Source organism: Scyliorhinus torazame, chromosome 18 (genome assembly GCF_047496885.1).
Source record: "Scyliorhinus torazame isolate Kashiwa2021f chromosome 18, sScyTor2.1, whole genome shotgun sequence".
In the NCBI taxonomy this organism is placed as follows: Eukaryota; Metazoa; Chordata; class Chondrichthyes; order Carcharhiniformes; family Scyliorhinidae; genus Scyliorhinus; species Scyliorhinus torazame.
The window spans coordinates 159,208,416-159,235,997 of NC_092724.1; the positions used below are offsets into that span (position 1 = coordinate 159,208,416).

Consider the following 27,582-nt stretch of genomic DNA (forward strand, 5'->3'; position numbering starts at 1 on the left):
CCAACCGCGTTAAATTTAACCTACGCAATGTGCCCCAATTCTTGGCTATCTGGATCCCCAGGTAACGAATGTCCCTTGTTACCTTCCTCAACGGTAGGTCCTCTATTTCTCTACTCTGCTCCCCTCGATGCACCACAAACAACTCACTTTTCCCCATGTTCAATTTATACCCTGAAAAATCCCCAAACTCCCCAAGCATCCGCATTATTTCTGGCATCCCCTCCGCCGGGTCTGCCACATATAGTAACAAATCGTCCGCATACAAAGATACCCGGTGTTCTTCTCCTCCTCTAAGTACTCCCCTCCACTTCTTGGAACCCCTCAACGCTATCGCCAGGGGCTCAATCGCCAGTGCAAACAATAATGGGGACAGAGGGCATCCCTGCCTTGTCCCTCTATGGAGCCGAAAATATGCAGATCCCCGTCCATTCGTGATCACGCTCGCCATTGGGGCCCTATACAACAGCTGCACCCATCTAACATACCCCTCTCCAAAACCAAATCTCCTCAACACCTCCCACAAATAATCCCACTCCACTCTATCAAATGCTTTCTCGGCATCCATCGCCACTACTATCTCCGTTTCCCCCTCTGGTGGGGCCATCATCATTACCCCTAACAGCCTCCGTATATTCGTGTTCAGCTGTCTCCCCTTCACAAACCCAGTTTGGTCCTCGTGGACCACCCCCTGGACACATTCCTCTATTCTCATTGCCATTACATTGGCCAGGATCTTGGCATCTACATTTAGGAGGGAAATAGGTCTATAGGACCCGCATTGTAGCGGGTCCTTTTCCTTCTTTAAGAGAAGCAATATCGTTGCTTCAGACATAGTCGGGGGCAGTTGTCCCCTTTCTTTTGCCTCATTAAAGGTCCTCGTCAATACCGGGGCGAGCAAGTCCACATATTTTCTATAGAATTCGACTGGGAATCCATCCGGTCCCGGGGCCTTTCCCGCCTGCATGCTCCTAATTCCTTTCACCACTTCTTCTACCTCGATCTGTGCTCCCAGTCCCACCCTTTCCTGCTCTTCCACCTTGGAAAATTCCAGCCGATCCAAAAAGCCCATCATTCTCTCCCTCCCATCCGGGGGTTGAGCTTCATATAATTTTTTATAAAATGTCTTGAACACTCCATTCACTCTCTCCGCTCCCCGCTCCATCTCTCCTTCCTCATCCCTCACTCCCCCTATTTCCCTCGCTGCTCCCCTTTTCCTCAATTGGTGTGCCAGCAACCTGCTCGCCTTCTCCCCATATTCGTACTGTACACCCTGTGCCTTCCTCCATTGTGCCTCTGCAGTGCCCGTAGTCAGCAAGTCAAATTCTACATGTAGCCTTTGCCTTTCCCTGTACAGTCCCTCCTCCGGTGCTTCCGCATATTGTCTGTCCACCCTCAAAAGTTCTTGCAGCAACCTCTCCCGTTCCTTACTCTCCTGCTTCCCTTTATGTGCCCTTATCGATATCAGCTCCCCTCTAACCACCGCCTTCAGCGCCTCCCAGACCACTCCCACCTGGACCTCCCAATTATCATTGAGTTCCAAGTACTTTTCAATGCACCCCCTCACCCTTAGACACACCCCCTCATCTGCCATTAGTCCCATGTCCATTCTCCAGGGCGGGCGACCTCCTGTTTCCTCCCCTATCTCCAAGTCTACCCAGTGTGGAGCGTGATCCGAAATGGCTATAGCCGTATACTCCGTTCCCCTCACCTTCGGGATCAACGCCCTTCCCAGCACAAAAAAGTCTATTCGTGAGTGGACTTCATGGACATAGGAGAAAAACGAGAACTCCTTACTCCTAGGTCTGCTAAATCTCCATGGGTCTACACCTCCCATCTGCTCCATAAAATCTTTAAGTACCTTGGCTGCTGCCGGCCTCCTTCCAGTCCTGGACTTCGACCTATCCAGCCCTGGTTCCAACACCGTATTAAAATCTCCCCCCATTATCAGCTTTCCCATCTCTAGGTCCGGAATTCGTCCTAGCATCCGCCTCATAAAATTGGCATCATCCCAGTTCGGGGCATATACGTTTACCAAAACCACCGTCTCCCCCTGTAGTTTGCCACTCACCATCACGTATCTGCCCCCGTTATCCACCACTATAGTCTTTGCCTCGAACATTACCCGCTTCCCCACTAATATAGCCACCCCCCTCTTTTTCGCATCTAGCCCCGAATGGAACACCTGCCCCACCCATCCTTTTCATAGCCTAACCTGGTCTATCAGTTTCAGGTGCGTTTCCTGTAACATAACCACATCTGCCTTAAGTTTCTTAAGGTGTGCGAGTACCCGTGCCCTCTTTATCGGCCCGTTCAGCCCTCTCACGTTCCACGTGATCAGCAGGGTTGGGGGGCTTCCTACCCCCCCCCCCCTTGTCGATTAGCCATCCCCTTTTTCCAGCTCCTCACCCGGTTCCCACGCAGCTGTATCTCCCCCAGGCGGTGCCCCCCCCGCCCATCCCCTCCCATATCAGCTCCCCCCTCTCCCCAGCAGCAGCAACCCAGTAATTCCCCCCTCCCACCCCCCCCGCTAGATCCCCCACTAGCGTAATTACTCCCCCCATGTTGCTCCCAGAAGTCAGCAAACTCTGGCCGACCTCGGCTTCCCCCCGTGACCTCGGCTCGCACCGTGCGACGCCCCCTCCTTCCTGCTTCTCTATTCCCGCCATGATTATCATAGCGCGGGAACCAAGCCCGCGTCTCCCTTGGCCCCCCCCCCAATGGCCAACGCCCCATCTCCTCCACCTCCCCTCCTCCCCGCATCACCACCTGTGGAAGAGAGAAAAGTTACCACATCGCAGGATTAGTACATAAAACTCTTCTTTCCCCCCTTTTTAACCCCCCTCTTCACCCCCCACATTCACCCCACCACTTTGTTCAAACGTTCTTTTTAATAACCCGCTCATTCCAGTTTTTCTTCCACAATAAAAGTCCACGCTTCATCCGCCGTCTCAAAGTAGTGGTGCCTCCCTCGATATGTGACCCACAGTCTTGCCGGTTGCAGCATTCCAAATTTTATCTTCTTTTTATGAAGCACCGCCTTGGCCCGATTAAAGCTCGCCCTCCTTCTCGCCACCTCCGCACTCCAGTCTTGATAAACGCGGATCACCGCATTCTCCCATTTACTGCTCCGAGTTTTCTTTGCCCATCTAAGGACCATTTCTCTATCCTTAAAATGGAGGAATCTCACCACTATGGCTCTGGGAATTTCTCCTGCTCTCGGTCCTCCCGCCATCACTCGGTATGCTCCCTCCACCTCCAACGGACCCGCCGGGGCCTCCGCTCCCATTAACGAGTGCAGCATCGTGCTCACATATGCCCCGACGTCCGCTCCCTCCGCACCTTCAGGAAGACCAAGAATCCTCAGGTTGTTCCTCCTTGCGTTGTTCTCCAGTGCCTCCAACCTTTCCACACATCGTTTCTGATGTGCCTCATGCATCTCCGTCTTCACCACCAGGCCCTGTACGTCGTCCTCATTCTCGGCTGCCTTTGCCTTCACGACCCGAAGCTCCCGCTCCTGGGTCTTTTGTTCCTCCTTTAGCCCTTCGATCGCCTGTAGTATCGGGGCCAACAGCTCTTTCTTCATTTCCTTTTTGAGCTCTTCCACACAGCATTTCAAGAACTCTTGTTGTTCAGGGCCCCATGTTAAACTGCCACCTTCCGACGCCATCTTGGTTTTTGCTTGCCTTCCTTGCCGCTGTTCTAAAAGATCCACTGCAATCCGGCCACTTTCTCCTTTTTTCATCCGTGTCCAGGGGGGATTCCCGCACAGTGTTTTTAGCCGTCAAAATTGCCGTTGGGGCTCCTATCAAGAGCCCAAAAGTCCGTTTCACCGGGAGCTGCCGAAACGTGCGACTCAGCTGGTCATCGCCGCACCCGGAAGTCCACAAAACAATACTTTCAATTGACTAAAGTCAACCCAATCTAGAGTTCGCTTTTCACTTGATCTTTCTAAAGTCAATCATCCCATGTAATATAATGATTTGTCATTAAAAAGCTGTGTTCTTCCTTTTTGTTAATTTTTCTAAATGTCAGACTAGCTCAGTTGGTAGCAGTCTCACATCTAAGTCAGAAGGTTTTGCTCCAGAGTCCCAGTGAGGCCTGCTTTTTATTTTGTTGCAAAAATATACTTTATTCGTAAAATATCTGAAAGAACATTACAGACATTTCAAAATGGCCATTACAAAATGTTTGATAATATTCCGGTTCTCTCCATATGTTATTTTGCACTCTTGAGGTTGTTCAATACAGTCAAAGGAACATTGCAGACATTTCAAATCAGACATTACAAAAGGTGCAATGGATTTTAAGTTGTCACCCCAGATCAAGTTGCACTCTGAAGTGCTTCATTACAATTGTAACAAATGCAATATTCACTGCATACATTCAGTGTGAGTCTTTCAGCCCAACCGGGTTTTATATCCTCAGCTCGCTATGGCTGAAAGGTCTTAGACAGAGACCTTCCCCCATTGCGCCTCTGTGGCAGCTGCCTCAAGTTTTAGTGCATCCCTCAGCATGCAGTCTTGGACTCTGGAACGTGCCAATCTACAAAACTCGGTCGGGGACAACTCTTTCCACTGAAAGACCAGCGGGTTTCGGAGAGACCAAAGAGCGTCTTTCACTGCGTTGATCCTCCAGCAACAGCTGCTGTTTGTCTTGGTGTGCATCCCTGGGAAAAGTCCAGAGAGCACAGAGTCCTGCATCACAGAGCTGCTCGGGACGAACCTCGATTAAAAACCACCTTATCTCACTCCACACATACTTTGCAAAGGCACATTCCACCAGGAGGTGGACAACACCACAGTCATTTCGAGGACAACGTGTGGATGTGAGACTCCGGGCATGTAGGAAGAATCTGATGGGAAGGCCTTGCTGACCACCATCCAAGCTAGTGCTTGTTTTAAGGTTCTAGTGATGTGGCATTATGCCAAATTACCCTGTTTGCTCAGAGAACCATCTGACAGGATTCACCATCTCCTTTTCCCGAAGGGCACCCAGGACGTTATGTGCAGACCACTGACTGATGGACTTGTGGTCAAAGGTGTTTCTCTGAATAAATATTTCCACGAGGGACAGGTGGTACAGCACAGTCCAACTACTTGTAGCGATCAAAGGCAATGTGGCCAGACCCACCCTTCGCAACAATGGGGACAGGTAGAACCTCAGAACATGGTGACACTTGGTGTTTGCGCAATAATAATAATCGCTTATTGTCACAAGTAGGCTTCAATGAAGTTTCTGTGAAAAGCCCCTAGTCACCACATTCCGGCGCCTATTTGGGGAGGCAGGTATGGGAATTGAACCTGTGCTGCTGGCCTTATTCTGCATTAAAAGCCAGCTGTTTAGCCCACTGTGCTAAACCAGCCCCTAAGGATCTGTGCACAGCTTGATGCAGCCACACACAAAGGTGGCCATCAGGTGATGTTGGGCACCTCTTTTTCCTCCTTATCTAGAGGTTTGCACATTACATCCCTTCGAACGAGGTCCATTTTTGACCCCAAATGAAGTGGAAAATGTCTTGGGTAATCGCCACCATGCAGGAGTGAGGAATGGGCCAGATCTATGCTACATTTTTGAAAAACATCAGGATAGATAAGTCCCCTGGGCCTGACGGGATATAGCCAAGCTTACCACGGGAAACGAGGGAGGAGATTGCTGCGCCATTGGCAATGATCTTTGCGTCCTCACTCTCCACTGGAGTAGTACCGGATGATTGGAGGGAGACGAATATTGTTCCCCTGTTCGAGAAAGGGAATAGGGAAATCACTGGGAATTACAGACCAGTCAGTCTTACGTCTGTGGTGAGCAAAACATTGCAAAGGATTCTGAGGGACAGGATTTCTGATTATTTAGAAAAACATAATTTGATTAAAGATATTCAGCATGGCTTTGTGAGGGGCAGGTCATGCCTCACAAGCGTCATTGAATTCTTTGAGGATGTGACGAGACACATTGATGAAGGTCGGGCAGTGGATGTGGTGTATATGGATTTCAGTAAGGCATTTGATAAGGTTCCCCATTGTAGGCTTATTCAGCAAGTTAGGGGCCATGGGATACAGGGAAATATGGCTGTCTGGATACAGAATTGGCTGGCCGAAAGAAGACAGCGAGTGGTAGAGGATGGAAAGTATTCCGCCTGGAGGTGGGTGACCAGTGGTGTCCCGCAGGGATCTGTTACGGGACCTCTACTCTGTGGTTTTTATAAATGGCTTGGATGAGGAAGTGGAAGGGTGAGTTAGTAAGTTTGCCAATGACACGAAGGTTGGTGGAGTTGTAGATGTAGAAGGCTGTTGCAGGTTACAACAGGACATTGACAGGATGCAGAGCTGGGCTGACAAGTGGCAGATGGAGTTCAACCGAGGTAAATGTGAAGTGATTCATTTTGTAAGGTCGAATTTGAATGTTGAATACAGGGTTAAAGGCAGTATTCTTGGAAGTGTGAAGGAACAGGGGGATTTTTGGATCCATGTACATAGTTTCCTCAAAGTTGCCACCCGGGTTGATCGGATTGTTAAGAATGCGTATGGTGTGTTGGCTTTCGATTAACAGGGGGATTGAGTTCAAGAACCGCGAGGTTTTGTTGCAGTTTTATAAATCCCCGGTTAGACCACACTTGGAATATTGTGTCCAGTTCTGGTCGCCTCATTATAAGAAGGATGTGGAAGCTATGGAGAGGGTGCAGAGGAGATTTACCAGGATGCTGCCTGGACTGGACGGCATGTCTTACGAAGAAAGGTTGAGGGAGGTAGGGCTTTCCTCACTGGAGCGAAGAAGGAAGAGGTTCATAGAGGTGTACAAGGTGATGAGAGGCATGAATAGAGTGGATAGAGACTTTTCCCCGGGGCGGAAATGGCTGTCATGAGGGGACATAATTTTAAGGTAATTGGAGGAAGGTATAGGGGAGATGTCAGGGGTAGGTTCTTTACACAGAGAGTGGTGGGTACATGGAATGCACTGCCAGTAGAGGCGGTGGAACCAGAGTCATTAGGAACATTTAAGCGACTCTTGCGCAGGCACATGGACAGCAGTAAATTGAAGAGGTGTAAGTTAGGTTGATCTTAGATTAGAATAAATGGTCGGCACAACATCGTGGGCCAAAGGGCCTGTACTGTGCTGTACTGTTCGATGTTCTACATACAACAACACCGAGAGTGCCTCACACCTGATGACCAAGTTCTTACCCGCAATGGAGAATGGAGCGCAACATTCCCACACACCCAGTTTTTAGTTCCTAATCTGGGCTGACACTCCACTCCAGTGGAGTACGGAAGGAGTGCTGCACTATCAGAGGTGTCATGTTTCAGGTGACATGTTAAACTGAGGCAGGTGCAAAAGATCCCTCTGTTGAAGGAAAACACCAGGCATGCAAACTAGCATCTACGCTTCGACCAACATAATTTACAACGAAAATATGATTATCCAGTTACTCTGTGGGACCTTGCTGCGTGCAAATTAGTTGCTTCACTTTTTTACATTACTCCAGTGACACTCTTCAAAAATACTTCATTGGCCCTAAAGGGCTTTGGGGTATCCTGGGGTCATGAATGGTGTGATATAAATGCAAGTGCTTTCCTTTATACACTTTCTAAACAGAAGCAATCCTCAGAGCAGTGCTAAATACTTGGATTCATCAACAAACTCCCTTGCCTTTCACCACAGTTCATGTGCTTTGCTTTTGCCTTAAAATTAGGGATCAGAGGAATGATATGGTCTCTGGTGGTGATGGAAAAACTCACGTACTTTCAGGCTGTTTTTTTTTTACTGCACCTCGTGCTCATCCTGAAATCACACTGAAAGTGTAATTACTTTGGAAGTGTGGATTTTGTGGGTTGCATAATCCTGACAGCACCTGTGGTTCCGAAGGCCAAGTTCATTTTGCCGAGGGGGGGGGGGAGAAATTTTTTAGCTTCAAATCAGGAAACACTTTTGTAAGGAATTCAGTTTTCCACTGTTACTAATTGATCCCAGCACTGATGCATAAGAATAGATTGCTTCCAACTGACATGCTTTGAAGTGAGGTAAGCAGTGAAGCCCAACACAGTAACTTTCAGACCAGCAACTAAATCTGTTTCATCATTAATAATTTAACATATCACCAGTTTTCTTGTCATCCCAGTCTGTTTATAATTGACTGAAGATTAGGCTAATTTAGGCTTTATTAGAAATTATGTTACATTCTGCTAAATTGGGGAAATCATTGGAGTCGGTTTGTGTTCAGGCAGAATATTGTTGCCATTAACCCATTATTTCCCAGTGCACAATACAGCGCCATCTGGTGAATATATAAACAAAAATGAATTGATTGCAAGAAATATCTAATTTTTCAAATCTGAACTCTTTTTGCACATGGAAATATTTAGCTGGAAAACACTCACTTTTGTGAAGCATAGTTTTCGGAGATCTAAACATCAGTTAAATCAAATGTTCATTTTTCAGATTTTGTACACTAATCCTCAACCATTTGATGCTGGGTGATATCAGTATATGGATTGAGTGGCATTTAATTTTTTTAAATAATCTTAATCTATTAGTGTCACAAGTAGGCTTACATTAACACTGCAATGAAGTTACTGTGAAAATCCCCTAGTCGACACACTCCGGCGCCTGATCGGATACACACAGGGAGAATTCAGAATGTCCAAATTACTTAACAGCACGTCTTTCGGGACTTGTGGGAGGAAACTGGAGCAGCCGGAGGAAACCCACGCAGACACGGGGAGAACGTGCAGACTCCACACAGACCGTGACCCATCGGGGAATCGAACCTGGGACCCTGGCGTTGTGAAGCAACACTGCTAAACACTGTGCTATCATGCCGCCCATATTGAGAATGGTTGGGCTGGATTCAGCATCCGGTGGGGCATTTTTATGAAGATGCTCCAAATCAAGTTCAAGATCTACCTTGACTTGTGTTTTCAGCTATTTTCATATGGCTGGGTGGTGTACAAATAAATTTGCAGGGTGTTTTTATTGTGCAAATTTTCACTTACAAAATCCATAAAGCTGCCGTGCTACAGTTTACTTCTCACACTAGAAACCAGAGCCACAGCTTTGCCACAGCTGCTGCAAAATATTTAATTGGATTTGAGCTTAAGCACAAGTTTCCAAGACTGGGAAAGAGAAAGATCTCCAGGCAGCTAGCTGATGACAGTATAACTGCTTACATCAAATAAATGAGTCTTTACTGTTACGATCCCCTGGACTAGTGCACAGCCGATTCCAGACCCACAGACCCCAGAGTCCCAACACAAGTGAATTAGTAATAATTCATACAAAGTTTGCAGAATCTTTGGCCCCTTGACTGCTCAATAAGGTATAGCTACCATGTTTAATTATAAACAAAATGAAAGATGTGTGTTCTTACTTACAAAGTCAAGGTTGTTGCAGCAGACTGTCCTCCCTGGATGCTTCGGACTCAAAGCCACCGGATTGATTGCTAATAAGGATCTTCTGGCAGAATTATTCGTTCAGAACTCCCAGGCTATATGATTCCCTCTGGGGAGTCACTTTAATTTTTATTAACTTGGGCCTTCACTCAAAAGATCCGCCTCAGGCCTGTTTATTTCTTTCTTGCTTCCAACTCCACCAGAATGAGTAACAGCAGAGTTCCCCACACAAGATTTTAAAAAGGGGTTTTAAACAACTGACCCTGCCTGCTGCTAGTGGCTAGACTGAATTTGCCTGCAGTTCAATCTGGTTGTGGAGAGAGAAAGATCTTTACTTTGGATCTTCAGAAATACTCCATTAGATGCAGCACAGTAGCATTGTGGTTAGCACAATTGCTTCACAGCTCCAGGGTCCTAGGTGCGATTCCTGGCTTGGGTCACTCTCTGTGTGGAGTCTGCACGTTCTCACTGTGTGTGCGTGGGTTTCCTCCGGGTGCTCCGGTTTCCTCCCACAGTCTAAAGATGTGCGGGTTAGGTGGATTGGCCATGCTAAATTATCCTTAGTGTCCAAAATTGCCCTTAGTGTTAGGTGGGGTTACTGGGTAATGGGGATAGGGTGGAGGTGTGGGCTTGGGTAGGGTGCTCTTTCTAAGAGCTGGTGCAGACTCGATGGGCTAAATGGTCTCCTTCTGCACTGTAAATTCTACGATGCTATGAGAAAGAGAAATCAGGGCTGTGATCCTCAGGCTTCTGACCAAAACCAAAGTAAAAGCCAACAGTCACACGGGGAAGGAAAACTCTAGAGAAAACCCTGACCAATCAGCAGGGGTCATTGATAAGACCTGGAAATTCGAAACAGTCGCCAGTCAAGTCCATCAAGATGTGTCATCACTGATTTCCCTTGAATCTGCTGATCCGAAAGATAAGCAGCTCTTTGCAACCTGCCTTGCCTGAGGTCGCAAGTCAATCCTCAGTTTACCAGCCACTCGGATTAAAGATATGGTCCACCTTAAAGGTATAGGCGTATTAAATGGTCCATGTACAAAAATTGAAATAGCAGAATAACAGAAAGTAAAAGAGAAAAAAACAAGGGACAAATGGGAATTAACAGGAGGATCCTTACATTACTAACTAGGCAACCTGAGATGATGGACCTCTGGCAAGTTGTTGTTACAACATCTCTATCCTATGTTCTGCTCTGTATAGATATTTTTTATTTATTTTCTTCACTTCTAAGAATGATACATTAGCTTTATTCCATTTTGAAGCTCAATGTCGAATGATAAACTAGAGTTGGGAACGAAACTCAAAGTGGTAATTTAGGTCTGTGTGGAGTTTGCACATTCTCCCCATGTCTGCATGGATCTCACCCCACAACCCAAAGATGTGCAAGGTCGGTGGATTGGCCAAGCTAAATTGCCACTTCATTGAAAAAAAAAAGAATTGGGTACTCAAAATTTATATATAAAAGTGGTAATTCATTTAGAAGAATTAAGATCAACAATATTATTCAAGCTTAAGAACTCTTTGCATGTAAGCATTGTACATTTACATTTTCCCATTTTCTTTTTCCCCCTATTAACCCCTCTCGCTGGGCTAGAACAAAATTCTGGCCATTTGATTCAGCAAGAGTAATGCCGGTAGTCAGTGTTTTTCCTGTGGTCAAGAATGTGTGCAGAACAATGTATTTCTTGAGATTCCCCACCCTTTGATTGTGTACATTGGCTTTGTTATCATTTTTATGCTGGGGTACCACTCATTCAACAGGCAGAGAAATCTACTTGGCCTTCAGCACCAGAGTTCGTCATGTCTGTAGAATTCTGCAAGGAAGGTGAACTTGTAACAAGGTGTACAGTGGCAATTCTCTTACTCTGATGGGTTGGACCAACCAAACTGCTGGCTGAGAACACAATGCTTCTCACAGCTAATCCTAATAGTTTGGCTTTCCTTTACACTGAATCTCAGACCTGAGATGAAACTGCTAGCCGCACTGTTCTGTCAATAAGACATAATTTTAAACAGAACCAGATTAATTTCTTTCTTTTCCTTTATTGTTTTTTGTGTGCTCTAGATATCTAATATTTAATATTTGTTGTCTGAGTGAACTGGTTACACAGTGAAATACTAAAAATTAAACTAACGCACACAAGCACAATTTAAAAGGAAGCATTTAACTGAGGAAGTAATTTCAGGCAGTAAAGGATGAGAATCCTAAATTTCAGTGCATTGAGGATCTTTGTCAGACTTCCAATATCACAGGCTGTTAACATTTTGGGGAAGTATAGCATGATGCAAATAGCTGGCATGAGAGACAATGATGAATGGACTTTAATACTTCGAGCTGTCAGTGACGGGCTGAATTTTTGGACCAAATGGAGTGATGCTCAACCCAGTACTGTATTTGACAATTGGCAGATTTGCTCATATAGTGAGGAAGTAGCAGGAATTGACCCAATGCACAGAACCACGGGCGCGATTCTCCGCTCCCGCGCTGGTTGGGAGAAGCGCCTGGGTCGCCAAATTTTCCTGCAACGCCGGTCCGAAGCCCTCCCGCGATTCACGGAAGCGGCCAGACCGGCATAATCGCGGTTTGCGCGGCGTGGTACAGTGAATCGCCCGAGACAGCCAAAATGGCGATTCACCGGTACCCCCGCGATTCTCCGGCCCGGATGGGCCGTGCGGCCTGCCCAAAACGGCGGGTTCCCCCCGGCGCTGTCCACACCTGGTCGCTGCCGGCGGGAACAGCACGGGAACGCTGGGGGGGGCGGCCTGCGGGGGGGAGAGGGGGGATCCTGCACCAGGGGGGGCCTCAAATGGGGTCTGGCCCACGATCGGTGCCCACCGATCGTCGGGCCGGCCTCTGAAGGAGGACCTCCTTTCTTCCGCATCCCCGCAAGATCCGTCAGACATTTTCTTGCGGGGCGGACTCGGAGAGGACGGCAACCACGTATGCGCGTGTGACGCCAGTTATGTGGCGCCGGCTGCGTCATGTATGCGGCACCGCCTTTACGTGGCGACAAGGCCTGGCACGTGTAGATGACGCGGCCCCGCTCCTAGCCCATTATCGGGCCCTGAATCGGTCGGGATAGGGGCCGTTTTACGCCGTCGTGAACCTCGACGGCGCGAACACTCTGCCTCCATTTTGGAGAATCCCGCCCTTAGCTTATACTGGTGTCTACTGGTATCTGATAGTCTCACCAACCAAACTTGATAACAACCTTTAATGGATGTTTTTGTAAATGGTGAAAAAGGACATTTATGCGAGAGAAAATACAGAGGATCTTTCACACATTGATGGCAAGTATTGGCAGGTATATGTGGTGTGGATGAAGAGCATGGTGCGATTTTCTTCGACCCTCCGCGCCGGAATCACTCCCGGCGCAGGGGCAGAGAATAGCCGTTCATGCCGGAAATCCGGCGCGGCGGCACTTTCGCAGACCCACCAGTCCCGCGCGCGCGGTCGACCGGTGGGGTGGGGAGAATCTGACTCCCGGGGGGGGGGGGCCTCAGTAGTGGCCAGACCCGCGATCAGGGGCCACCGATCGGTGGGCCATCACAATCTGGGAGGGACCTACCTTACTTTGAGGAAAAAGTCCGGTGTGATTCTTGCCCATTTTCCGGCGGGCGTGGGGACTTAGTCCCCAAAAGGGAGAATCCCGCCCATGTAGTTTACATGTTCAACTGTTGGTGGTGAAATATGAGCGAAAAAGTATTGAAAACTATTTTTTTGCATTCCTTCTTATTTTTTCTTGTGGTCATTATTTGACTATCTCCAGAAGACACTACCGTATCAGTTAGCCTGGAATAGAACAGTGCTACCAGGTTTCCACCACCCCTGATTTAATTGCTTGGAGCTATATGAGAAGATAGATGAGGTCCTGCAAGGGAAGGGAAGGTCCTGGACTTAAATTTGGGTAACAAAGCCAGGCAAATGGTTGAAGTGTCAGTGGGGGAGCATTATCAGACAGCGATCATAACTCCGTTAGATTCAAGATTGTTATGGAAAAGGACAAGGATGGGCCTGAAATCAAAGTTCTTAACTGGGGGAAGGCAGATTTTAATAAGATCAAATATGACTTGGCGAGAGTGGACTGGGAGAAGACTCTTTTAGGTAAATCCGTAACAGAACAGTGGGATGAATTCAAGAAGGAAATAGGGAGAGGAAAGGGCCAACATGTTCCAAAAAGGGTGGGACCAAGAAATCCAGTGAACCCTGGATATCGATGGATATGCAACATTGGATAAAAAGAAAAAGGGAGGCTTATGGAAGATATTGAGTGCTAAAAAAAAAACCCTAGTAGCATATAGAATGTGCAAGAGAGAATTTCAAAAGGAAATAAGGAGAGTCAAAAGGGGACACAAAGGATACTGGCAGGTAAAATAAAGGAAAAAACCTCTTTTTATATAAATGTAGAGAACCCAATTATTTTTTTCCAATTAAGGGCCAATTTAATGTGGCCAATCCACCTACCCTGCACATCTTTGGGTTGTGGGGGTGAAACCCACGCAGACACGGGGAGAATGTGCAAACTCCACACGGACAGTGACCCAGAGCCGGGACTGAACTGGGTCCTCGGTGCCGTGAGGCAGCAGGGCTAACCACTGTGCCACCGTGCCGCCCCAATAAAGGAAAATCCTAAGCACTTTTACAAGTACATTAAGGGTAAAAGGATAACGGGAATGAGTAGGGTCCATTAAGGACCACAGTTTTAGTTTGTGTGTGGAGGATGTAGGTAGGGTTCTAAATGAATACTTTGTGTCAGTGTTCACCAGTGAGGGGGAACGGTGTTGGCCCTTCCTGTTGATTCCCTCTTTCCCATTTCTTTACTTTGTGGGCATCATTTTGATCCGTGGATATTTAATGGACATATACCGTTAAGTCAAACAGAGGAAGTGCGGAAGTCAAAAGTTACAAAATAGCACACTGTGCTATTGGAGATTTCGCTTTTGAACAGAAAAACTCAGACTTTTTGGCACCCGTGATTTCGGAGGGATTTGATGCAATTGGTTGGCTAGTGGCCAATAAATTGGCCAAAGACTGTATTCTGCCCGGCAACAGGTGGTGATTGGGTCCTACGTGTGTGGGATGGTTTTCAGAGATTCGAGGAGGTGACAGTCGGGTCCTGTCACAGAGAGAAGAAGCTGTGAGCTGCTGTCACTCTTTCTCTCTTTCTCCAAACATGTTGCCTACCTGCTGTTTTCTGAACCAGCAGAGAGGTTCCTGAGACCTTGATGAATCTGCAATGAAAACCATTACAGACTGAGAGCAAAAACCACAACTGAAGGCCTAGACTGAAGAAAGATGTACTGCAAGACGTCCGACTAAAAAAGAGACTTTTATTCTTTTATCATTTCATATTATTTTCCTTTATACCACTGTGTTTGTCTGTCTTGTGTGTGTGTGTAGAGGGTGGGCGAGTTAAAGAAGGGGGCTTAGGAATTAACTAATTGTTAACCAGTTGTATTTGCTGCCTATTTAATTATAGTTATTGTGATTAATAAGAAAAATTGTGTTTAAAGTTACAAACCTGGTGACACTTGTTATTGAGCAGCCAAAGACCAGAGACTTCGAGTATTCTCGAAGAATTAATTTATTAATTTCAATTGTTTTGCAACACTGGGTCAAGTGGGACTGGAATTGACCGCGCACCAGTCCAGGGTATCATAATTGATCAAATTAAAGAGATTAATACAGACTAGAGAGGAGGTCCTGAGTGGTCTGGCAGACTTAGAAGTAGACAAATCTCCAGGACCAGATGAAATGTATCCCAGGCTGTTGAGTGAGTGAAGAGATGGAAATAGCAGGGACACTGGCAATAATTTTCAATTCCTCTCTGGCCACAGGAGAGGTGCTGGAGGACTGAAGAATAGCCAATTTGGTAGCATTGTTCAAGAAGGAAGGAAGGGATAAACCAGAAAACTACAGGTCAGTCAGTCTAAACTCAGTGGTGGGGAAACTATGGAAGCAATTCTGGGAGACAGAATTAATCTGCATTTGGAGAAGCAAGGATTCATCAGGAACAGTCAGCATGGTTTTGTTAAGGGGAGACCATGGGCTGGATGCTACGATTCTGGGGCTATGTCCCCACGCCGGCATGGGAACGGTGGCGTTTGGAAAACTGGCGCAAAACGGGCACTGATTCCCCGTTTTGCTAGGGGCTGGCAGTACGGCAGCATAGAGCACCCGGCTCTAGCTGCCGATACGCCCCAGAGAATTGCCGGGTCCGTGGCCGCGCATGCACATGACGCCTGCAGTGGCTGCACCTTACTGCATGGCAGAGGTCACTCGCAGACCCAGCCCGCAAAACAGTCCTCCCTTTCGGCCGGCTCTCATGCCCCGGACCACCCACCCCCACAGTGCCCCCAGCTCCGAATAATGTCCCACCCCCTGCCCGCGGATTGGCCCTCCCCCGACAGTGGCGGCGCTGGGCTGACAGCTGAGATCACATCGTCGGGAACTCGGCCAGTTGGGGGCGGAGCATCGGGGGCGGGCCTCAGGCAATGGCCTGAGGCCGTGGATACGGCGTGCGGCGTACTCAGAGTATGCCGCTTTGGAGGGGCGGAGCAGCGCCGCCCCTGATTTCGTTGGGAATTTGGATTCTCCGGCCGTTCGCCAAATACGATTTCGCCATCGGCGACTGGAGAATCAAGCCCCATGTCTGACCAACTTGATTACATTTTTCGAAGAGGTGACCAGGTGTGTAGATGAGGGAAATGCATTTGACGTTGTCAACTTGAACTTCAGCAAGACTTTTGATAAGGTCCTACTTGGGAGACTGACAGCGAAAGTAAGAGCCCATGGGATCCAAGTAAATTTGGCAAATTGGATCCAGAATTAGCAGAATGTGATGATCGACAGGTGTTTTCTGACTGGAAACCCTTACTGTTTGTGGTTCATATAAAGGATTTAGACATGAATGTAGGACGGCTGATCAGTAAGTTCGCAGATGTTACGCGGATAGTCTTAGATTACAGGAGGGTATAGATGGACTGGTCAACTGGGCTGATCAGTGGCAAATGGAATTCATTTCACATAAATGTGAGGTAATGCACTTGGGCGGGACAAACAAGGCAAGGGAATACATGATGAACGGCAGGATCCTGGGAAGCACCGAGGATCAGAGGCACCTTGGTGTGCATATACATCGGCTCTTAAGGTAGCAGGGCAGGTCAATACAGTGATTATGTAGGCATATGGTAGGGGCAACAAGTGGCGCAGTGGTTAGCACTGGGACTACAGCGCTGACGATCTGGGTTTAATCCCAGCCCTGGGTCACTGTACGTGTGGAGTTTGCACATTCTCCCCGTTTCTGCGTGGGTTTCACCCCCACAACCCAAAAATGTGCAGGTTAGGTGGATGGGCCGCGCTAAATTTCCCTTTAATTGGAAAAAAACATAATTCGTCACTCTCAATTTATATTAAATAAAGAAGACATATGGTATACTTGCCTTTATTGCCGAGGCATAGAGTTGACGAGTAGGCATGTTTGCTGGAACTGTATAAAACATTGGTTCAGCCACAGCTAGAGTATTGTGTGCAGTTTGGGAATCCACATTATAGGAGGGATGTGATAGCACTGAAAGGGGTGCACAGGAGATTTACCAGGATGTTGTCTGGGCTGAAGAGTTTAAGCTTTGAAGAGAAATTGGACAGACAGGGGTTGTTTTCCTTTGAGCAGCGGAGACTGACGGGGGGCATGATTGCGATGTATAAAATTATGAGGGGATAGATAGAATAGACAGAAAGAAATGTTTCCCCTTGGTGGAGGGATCAATGACCAGGGGGCATAGGTTTAAGGTAAGTGCAGGAGGTCTAGTGGGGATGTGAGGATAAGCTTTTCACCCAGAGGGCGGTGGGAGTTTGGAACTCGCTGCCTGAAAGGCTAGTGGAAGCAGAGACCCTTATAACATTTAAGAAGTATTTAGATGTGCACTTGCGATGCCAAAGCATACAAGGCTATGTGCCAAGTGCTGGAAACGAGGAGTAGAATACTCAGGTGGGAACTTCTGGCGGTGGCCATGAGCCGAGCGGTCAGACGAAAGGTGGCTCTCTCCTGAAAGTTTTTGTTGGATCATTTTAACTCGTTGAACGGGCACCAAAAACACGGAAATGTGAACCAACCGAACCCCCAGCTGTAACCTGCCCAATTGAGATGCTGGCGAACGAGCAGCCAGGCCATGAGGCCAATATAAACAAACAAAGAAAGACACCAACCCCAGAACAGGGGGACCCGCATAGCGAGGCAGACCTCAACATGGCAGACACAGCAGGGTCGCCAACGCTGACCCTGTCGGCAACAGCAGGGTCGCCAACGCTGACCCTGTCGGCAACAGAGAAACTAAAGGAGTTTATCTCCACAGAGCTCCAAAAACACAGAGAGACGGCAAAGGAGGCTTTTACGTCAGCAAAGAAGTCGGCAATAGAGGCCGCGCTGACCCCCATAAACGAAGCGGAGACTGGAGGACCTGGAGAAAGCGGCCACTGACCTAGACGAGCGGATTGCTTCGCTTGAGGCCAAGGTCACAAGGATGGTGATGGCCCAGAAGAGACTCTAAGGTTGACCAAGAGAACAGTTCCCAATTATAGAATCTTCATGTCATCAGATTGCGCGGGGGGGGGGAGAGGCTCTGTTTTCCAGGGGGTGTGTCACCACTCTAGCAGGCAAGCTGGTGTATGGGAGTAAAATGAAGGACCGGGGGGGGGTGCGGCAGACCTCCCAAGAGGGAGGTAGAGTTGGCGGGAGGGCGCGATGGGCAAGGGAAGGGTGTGCAGGCAAAGGGGGGTGGGGAAAGGAAAGGGGAGAGCGCATAGGCAGAGGGGCTTCTGAAAGGTGGAGGAGGGGAGGAAGGATAGAATGCTGGTTACACAGGTCACACAAGGAGTAAGTTGGAAAGAGAAAGGCAGCAGTACCACCTTCGATGGCCCAAGAATAAATGCAAGCTCAGACATGGAGGGACATTTTTTCTCCCTTCTAAGATGGCGCCGGAGCGAGGCGACTTCTTGCAAGCTGTGCCCAGCATACCCTCTAATTCTATCTTTTACTCTCATTCTATGCTTCTAAAACTTCATTCTAACTCTTAAACGCTCTAACAGTGTTATTAAGTTGATCTTTTCTCTAAACCTTGCTATAACTGTAACATTATATTCTGCAGTCTCTCTTTCCTTCCCTATGTTCGATATGCATTGTTTGTACAGCATGCAAGAAACAATACTTTTCACTGTATACTAATATGTGACAGTAATAAATCAAATCAAAAAACGTCCCCAAGGTAAGTATGGCTGACCCCAGAGGCAGGTGGGGGATGGAAACCAAACTCCTCCCCCCCCCCCCGCCGCCGCCCCATCAGGATAGTCACCTGGAACGTGAGGGAACTGAACGGAGCAGTGAAAAGATCCAGAGTCTTCGCCCTTCTAAAAAGCCTGAGGGTGACACCAAGTTCATTAAAAAGGGCAGGGCATAGAGGAAAGTCGGTCAGCAGCAGCAGCAACCTGGGGGGGGGGGCTGCCTGGGATGGTGGATGAGCAAGAGATAACATGAAGGGTTGGGGAAACTGGCACGTACGGGTGAGAGCCAGTGTACAAAGCTGTGTACATATATCATTTTGCCATGTATATATCTTTCTCTGCGCGATTTCTCTTTTTTTGGGGGGAGGGGGGGGGTTATTGTTTGTAAGGGAGAAAAATTGTGTTAAAAAACTTTAATAAATATATATATTTTTTTTTTAAAAATGGCAGGGCAGAGATTCTCGACCTTGATTCCCACCGACTGATCATTGGAGGACCGGACAGGTTCCCAGTGGTCTTTACAAGCACTGTCCCCGCACCTGCGGGAGACTTTCAATGACTCGCTGTCGAGGGGGGCCCTGCCGCCCACTCTGGCACAGGCCTCGATCTCATTGATCCCAAAGATTCAACAGAGTGTGGATCATACAGACCCATCTCACTCCTGAACACTGACGCTAAAGTTCTGATGAGACGATTAGAGAGATGCTTGCCAGAGGTAACCGTGGAAGATCAGACCAGGTTTGTTCATAGACCATAGTATTTACAGTGCAGAAAGAGGCCATTTGGCCCATCGAGTCTGTACCTCCACCCTATCCCCATAACCCAGTAACCCCACCCAACACTAAGGACATATTTTGGGCACTAAGGGCAATTTAGCATGGCCAATCCATCTAACCTGCATATCTTTGGACTGTGGGAGGAAACTGGAGCACCCGGAGAAAACCCACGCTTACATGGGAAGAACGTGCAGACTCCGCACAGACAGTGACCCAAGCCGAGAATCGAACCTGGGACCCTGGAGCTGTGAAGCAATTGTGCTAACCACTATGCTACTGTGCTGCCCACATTTGTCTGTGATAGCTGATTGTGAACATCAAACGCATGCTGAAAGTGGTCGTGACCCCACCGAGGGAGGAGACGCCAGAAGTGATCATCTCCCTGGATGCAGAGAAGGCCTTTGACTGAGTAAAAGGAGCTACCTCATAGAGATGCTGGAACGGTTTGGGTTCGGGCCAGGGTTCACCTCGTGGGTGAAACTACTGTACAGCACTCCCATGGCGAGCATACGGACGAACACCACCAGCTCTCAATATTTCCAGCTGTACAGAGGCATGAGGCAGAGATGCCCGCTGCTCCTACTTCTGTTCGCCCTGACAATTGAGCCACTGGCCATCGCTCTTCGATCAGCAAAGGGTTGGAAAGGCATCCAAAGGGGAAACAGGGAGCACAGTGTTTAACTCTATGCAGATGACCTGCTCCTCTGCATCTCAAACGCCCTAGCCAGCATGGATAAAATTATGAAACTCCTAAGGGAGTTCGGAGCCTCCTCAGAACACAAACTAAACCTGAGCAAGAGTGAAATCTTCCCGGTGAACCCCCAGGGGCGATAAGCAGAGCTGGGAACGCTGCCATTCAAACTGGTCCAAACCAAGTTCAGGCACCTGAGGATCCAGATAGCCCACGACTGTGCAGGGCTCCATAATATCCAGGCTTGGGCTGACAAGTTGCAAGTTACGTTTGCACCACACAAGTGCCAGGCAATGACCATGGGCGTCATTCTCCGCCGGCGGGAGTCTCCGTTCTGCCGGCGCTCGGGGGTTTCCCGACGGCGTGGGGGTGCCCCACAATGGGAAACCCCATTGACCGGCCGGTGTTACGGAGACTCCCGCCGGCCGGTCGGCGCAGAAATGTGGCGGGGCGGGTAGGAGAATTTCGCCCCATATCTTGCAAGAGAGGATCTAACCATCACCCCATTTTTAAAATAAATTTAGAGTACCGAATTATTTTTTTTCCAATTAAGGGGCAATTTAGCATGGCCAATCCACCTAGCCTGCACATCTTTGGGTTGTGGTCCCAGTCCCAGTGCTAACCACTGCACCACGTGCCGCCCTCCTAACCATCACCTTGACATCACCCTTGACATTCAATGGCATTACTATCGCTGAATCCCCCAAAATCAACATCCTGGGGGGTTACCATTGATCAGAAACTGAACTGAACTCGCCACATTAATACTGTGGCTACCAGGGCAGGTCAAAGGCTATGAATCATACAGCGAGTAACTCACCTCCTGACCCCCCCTCCCCCAAAGCATGTCGACCATCTACAAGGCACAAGTCAAGAGTGTAATGGAATACTCTCCACTTGCCTTAATGAGTGCAGCTCCAACAACACTCAAGAAGCTTGATACCATCGGGAAGAAAGCAGCCCGCCTGATTGCTCCCCCTTCCGCAAACATTCACACCCTCTACCACTGACGAACAGTGGCAGCCGTGTGTGCCATCTACAAGATGCACTGCAGTAACTCACCAACGTTCCTTAGATAGCACCTTCCAAACCCATGACCACTTCCATCTAGAAGGAGAAGAGCAGCATATACCCCATCACCTGGAGGTTCCACTTGAAGTCACTCACCATCCTTGGAAATATATCGCGTTTCTTCACTATCGCTCAGTCACAATCCTAGAATTCCTTCCCTAACAGCTGTGTGGGTGTACCTACACCTCGGGGACTGCAGCGGTTCAAGAAGGCAACTCACCACCTACCTTATGAAAGGCAACAAGGGATGGGTAATAAATGTCAGCCTAACCAGCGATGCCCACATCCCGTAAATTAATTGTTTTTGAAACGGGACTCGCGTAGTATAAGGTGCCTGAACGGGGAATGCACGGCCACATATAGCCCCGTTTTGTACGGAGGGAAGCTCCACTTGCCAGAATTCCCCAGTGAAGCAAGAATCGGGGTGCCATTTTTAAAATGGCGCACAATCTCAAAGGCGATTCCCAACCCTCTTCCCCCCCCTACCCCTCTTCCAATCCGAAAGCACTATGGGAGGGCATGCAGGTGGGGCCATACCGTCTCGTCCCCGTTTGTGGGGACCAGTGCTGAACAGCACTTGCCCGAGGTCTCAGGCGAAGGGGATGACTAGCTGTCTCACTCTAATATGCAGATTTTCCAAAAGGTGAGCAGGATTTACACCGCAACATCTCGCAAGGTCGCGTTGGATCTCGGAAGGCATTGCGAGTTGGGTAGATTACAGGAGCGGGGCCTCCCGGCTTTCAGTGATCACGCTGTGCAGCGGCGAGCTTCTTTTCCAGCGCAGCGTGGCCGTTGGTTCACGCCCAATATCTGGAATATTGTGTACAGTTTCAACCACCTTATTTGAAAAGAATGTACAATTGCATTAGAAGCAGTACAGAGAAGGTTCATTCGACTGATTCCTGGGATGAGGGGCTTGTCTTATGAAGAAAGGTTGAACAGATTGGGCTTATACCCATCGGAGTTTAGAAGAATGAAAGGTGATCTTATTGAAACATATAAGATCAGGAGAAGGTAGATACCAGGGTGTTCCACTTGTGAGAGACTAGAATTGGGTGGCATAGTTTAAGGATAAGAAATGGAAATGAGAATTTATTTCTCTCTCTCAGGTTGGTTACTTGTGGAATTCTCTTCCCCAGAGGACAGTTGAGGCTGGTCATTGAATTTACTCAAGACAGACTTAGACAGATTTTTGCTAGACAAGGGAGTCAAGGGTTATAGGCAGCAGGTGGAAAAACAGAGTTTAGTCTCCAACCAGATCAGCCATGATCTTATTGAATGGCTGAGCAGGTTCAAAAGACTGAATGTTCTACTCCTGCTCCTATGTCTTATATTCCTGAATTGTCAACAGCATCTTCAAGTGGATTTAGGAACTTGGTACATTGCTGCCAATAACGTGAGTTAACATTCGAGAGTTTCCTACGGCTGAAGTATCATTCCTGTAGGCTGTGAAGTTACAAAACAGATTCACAGGATCTGGAATAAAAAAAGTTGGCCAATATGTTCAACATCCACTATCTCATTGCTAGTGTCAATGCTACCATCACTCAATGAAGACACAATTCAGGGACAGTTTTAACCAGTCACTGTGTATCTTCGAACCATCCTTTACCAACTGCACAATGGGTTAACCTGCTGCTTTGATAGTTTCAGTTTTCACTGTATAATTCATATTCCTCAGATCAGTCTGCTGATGCCTCAGGGACAGAATCTGTAACTGGAGGAGGCCTTTATGCAAAGGAAAGTGGCAAATGCATTTGAAGTTTGCTTCTGATCCTGATTTGATTGATTTACTTTGTCATCAGATTTTTTTTTAAACTTTGTTCTTTTTAAAATTTGATTTTTGTTTTAACTGTTGCTGGTGTTTTCATAAAATGAGCAGTCAAGAATATTTCTTGATTTTATTTAAATAGAAAACAAAATTAGCTGCTGAAACGTAATTACATTTTAACCACATCCTGGACACGATTTGTTTAAAGCTGTACTTGATGTAATGAAATAGTTACAGATTTTTGTCTCTCTGTCTACAGTGTCAAATCAAAAATTCTCTCTTTTGCATTTTATAGATGGAGAAGGTTGAGGCAGATCTAAGTAGATCAAAATCTGTCCGGGAGAAGCAATCAAAAGAATTCTCTTGGCAGTTGGAGGAACTCAAGCAACGATATGAACAACAGGTCTATATAGTTACATTCTTTTTTACTTTTAGAGAAACAAAGATTTTCTGTCTTTTCAGAAAAAGCCTCGAATAATTTTGGTCACTGGAGATTCAGAGTAAAACGATAGTGATGTTAATTCTGTCGCATTACCTGTACACTCATTGTATCAGGGTCCTTAGGAAGCTGCCATTTTAGCATTAAAGTGTGCTGTGTGTTGCACAGAGTGACCAGTAATGCTGCCTTAAATGGTACTTGAGGTAAAAAGGATGGGAGCAAACATCTATTTGCCTTCTAAGGAAGATGACTAGGTGAGAATGAAAGGAAAAGTAAGGACAAGGTGCATTCATTATAGTAAAGAGGTGCAAAGTATTACCCATGTCTAGGATAATCATTACACTGGCCCAAGCACCTCTCAGAAGCCAGCATAGGAAGCATCCGATGTGAAAAGTGTATTTTTACATTGCGATATCTAAAGAAGATGCAACAAGGATTACTGTTCGGGAGAAGAAAGAAAACATTAGTATTATTATCAGGAAGAGTACTTGTTACTAATTAGCATTAACTGTGAATGCCCTTCAGCGCACCTGTTTTATGTTAAACTGGACAGCAGTTTGCTTTAAAATTGAGAGTTCTGTTACCCCTCACGGACGAGCACAAAATCCGCACCTCAAAATGTTGCCTGCCATTGCTTTTTTATTGTCTTCTACTGCGTGCCTAATCCCTCTTCAATTTTTTAGCGTCTTTTTCTTAAATAATAAATAATTGAAATATGTACGGCTGCGTCATGAACGTAAGCAGCGTTGAATCAGTTCAGTACAGGGCAGTAGAATCGAAACTGATGAATATTAGAGCAGTGCTCCACAATGCGGGTTTGTAATGTAGTGATACACTAGCAAAGTCGCCGCAAACAACAAACCTTAGTTTTATTGTTTGTGTACGGAGGGAAGTGAGGAAAAGCATTACCATTTTCAAGATTGAGTGTGTCTGTAGTGAAACATGTAAAGAAAGTTTGAATCAAGGCATCCCTTGGGGTCAAATTTATTAATTGATTTCAGTTTGAAAGTTGCCTAAGGGTTAAGTGCTCTTAGAATGCCCTGCGCATGTAGAAATATTTGAGAGTGATCTAGCCATCAGCTGTTAGACAAGAGAATGTCTGTGCTTAAAATGAGCTTATATCTTTTGGTCCGAGCGACATCTCGACGGAAATCAACCAAAACTGAAGAAAAATGTAAGTGACTGTTCCTAGCAGCTGTGTGGCCTGGCATTTGCTGGAAATCTGGCATCCTGCAGGCCCCTATTCATCACCTGCTTCAAAGCCAGCCTAGCTGCCTATAGTCAGAAGGCCAGGTAGGGTGCCATTGTGCACAGTCTGGGAGGATTAGTATCAAAGCAGTAGAAAGTAGGCCTCGGTTTCATACTACCATTCAAACCTAGTGAGAAGAGCTGAGGATTGGCCAAGGTCACAGTATCCAGCTTGGTAGGGACTGAGAACAGAATATTGGGGAATAGACTGCTTTATGTGTAATCATAGCGAGCTACCAGCACAGCAGGCGTTCTGCAGAACACGTAAGTCTGTTTATTTCAGAATCACGTAGCTGACAGCGAGATAATGCTCCGGCTTTCATATAAAAACGACTGTAAATTGGTTGATTTTTGTCTGCAAGGAAATGGAACTGTAGAATCGTAACCTGCTGATTTTTCCACAAAAACAAAATCCAAATTCCATTCTGCAAAGATTTAAGGGAAAAAAAATCTTTTGTCCGTGTTTTCATTGAAACCGCATTTTTTATTTTGAATAGCTGCAGAAATCGGCATTTAACGGTTTAAATAAGGATTAGGTTTTATAGAAATATTTGGGCCACTTATTGTTGCAACAGGGAAATAATATATATGTAGTCAAAGTTTCTGCAAAAGATATTGTGGATTTATTGTTTGTCTAGTCATAGGTATTGTGGAAAGACCTGGAAAAATAATCAATTTGCAAAAATGGGGAGGGAGGGGTCGATAGGAGAGCAGGTATATAATGAGAAAATTCAATGGGGTGCTTTAACACCTACAGAGGGCCGTTGGCACAATGACACAGAAATTTTGTTTTGCATTGGGGTGGAAAAGAAATAAATATTTTTGACAAATTGATCAATTTAAGAGGAATTAGGCGAAGAAAAAATGCAGCAGAAGAATTGTTGTCATGGTAACAGTGATGTGGTATTGATGAACAGTACTCTTCCTTGGCCAATCAGATAGTAGAATTGAAGCTGGAGCATGAGCAGGAGAAGACGCACCTATTCCAGCAGCACAACGCGGAAAAAGACAGCCTGGTCCGAGAGCACGAACGCGAGATAGATAACTTGGAGAAACAGCTTCGCGCCACCATAGGAGAACATGAAAACCAGACTCAGGAATGGAGGAGGCGAGACTCGCAGGTGAAAATGGCTGACTTTTTTTGGGTTTATTTTGCTAAATAAAAATCTTACTTTAATATGGTAATAATGCATTACGTTTTTGAGAGCGTTGGAATTGCATGCCTGATCGCCGATTTAATGGGGGCGTGCAGTCCTTCGCGTAAGAGTGATCTAGTGCCGGATGGGGATAAATAAACTTAATCTGCAGAAACTGCAGGTTGCCAGCTTTAAAACATCCCCTGATGCGATAGAATTTGGCCTTTCACTTTCACCTGGAGTCACGGTTCCATTATTTGGATTTCTTCCATAAACTGGGAATCGTACTTCCTTTGTCATGCGCGTAAGTCGAATGTTCACGTTTTATCATTCATTTTTATTTTGCTCTGTGGGAAGCCACGCATCATTTTTATTCCCACCCACCCCCACCTCACACTTCGCCCCAAAATCTCTCATTTTTGCACTACTGCGTATCCTGGCTTTGGAGCATTCTTGAATTTGTGAGGTTTAGACACATTGCTCTCCCCTTGAGATTTTTTTTTTTTTTTTTTGTTGCTTTTTTTTTTCCCAATCTTTGAACTTAAGAGTCACTGTTGGAAGCCATTTGACAGAATAACCCCCAACTGTGGACACATTTGAATCATCAAACTTACGGATGAAATGTGCATTGTCAGCATGGAAAATGATTTAGATTAGTTCTGAGCACAAAAAAAAACTTTCAGTTGTGTGGTGTTTTTGAGCTATAAACCTAACTCTATCAGCAGGAAGGAAAGAGGCCTGCTTGAAACCACTGCAGAAAGATTAAGGGAATGCGGTGAGATAAGGTTCGATGTTTGCATCGTCGGCGAGTATAGTAAAATCAGCACAGAAATAACCTCAAATGATACAAACATTTTTAGGTTGATCTCTGAACAACATTTATTTGAAGAGTACTGATTCCAAGACGGAAGTTAATGCATTGGAAGCAACCTAAAGCATTTTACCGTTACATCGTACATTGAATTCCTTACCGCAGAAATGGGTTTAAATTGTCCGTTATCCTAAAATGTGAGCGGGAGGGTTATTTTTGTTCAGCCAGTCTGTCCATGCTGAGTTGGCGCTGAGTTGCCCATTCTTTCTACCCGAAGCCATCTGCACTACATGGTGCAGTAGCTTAATATTTTATTTCAAAAGTAATTTTATTAGGAAAAAAATAATGAGCCATAACTTCAGGGATCGGTTGTTTGGTACTGAACATGAAAATCAAATGGCTTCCAACAAAAGAAGAATAAAACGCAATACAATATGCAAGGGAGGGTCTGATGTGCTTGAGCGACTGCTTTGCATGGGTTGAGGGACTCGAAGCTTTGAAGGGTTCAGGGTTCCCCACTCAATTTCCCATTACGGCGGCAGTTCTTCTAATTACTTATGCAAACACATTTTTGTTAAGCATTTTTGGGCAGGAGACTACACCAAGAATTATCTTTAAACTGAGTGGAATTTTTCCAACAGCCGTGTTTTTATTTGCATAATTTAAGCTTTCCAAACCATTTTACTTGGCCATACCAGCCTATTAATGGTGCTCCATTAGAGCTATTGATTTTCAATATTCAGAAATGGGTCACCTTGAAAAGGCTGAAACCCCAACAAAATCCCAACCTCTTGTGTATTTTAGAAATGGTGGGCGTGCAAACGGAGACGGAATGCTGGAGAAAGTTATGGATTTCTGGGATATTAATGCGTGTGTGCCTGTTTTGGAATAGCATCAATTACATATTCAAGCAAAGTGTATTGTGAGCAGCACAAAGCAATTTGGATTGGTTAATGGAAAAGCAATTTTA

At 46.5% G+C, this 27,582-nt stretch overlaps 1 protein-coding gene across 10 annotated transcripts in view; it reads left to right on the top strand.

Annotated features, from left to right (window-relative positions):
- The window catches only part of cep112 (centrosomal protein 112), an 804,780-nt gene that overhangs the window by 468,616 nt on the left and 308,582 nt on the right, over positions 1 to 27,582 (top strand). For all 10 annotated transcript variants that reach the window (XR_011936273.1, XM_072483741.1, XM_072483748.1 and 7 more), the window contains 2 exons: positions 23,274 to 23,381; positions 25,604 to 25,786. Coding sequence is in view for 9 of the 10 variants with exons in the window: in XM_072483741.1 (XP_072339842.1) it covers positions 23,274 to 23,381; positions 25,604 to 25,786 (291 nt within the window). In the remaining variant the exon portion in view is untranslated. The remainder of the gene's footprint in view (positions 1 to 23,273; positions 23,382 to 25,603; positions 25,787 to 27,582) is intronic.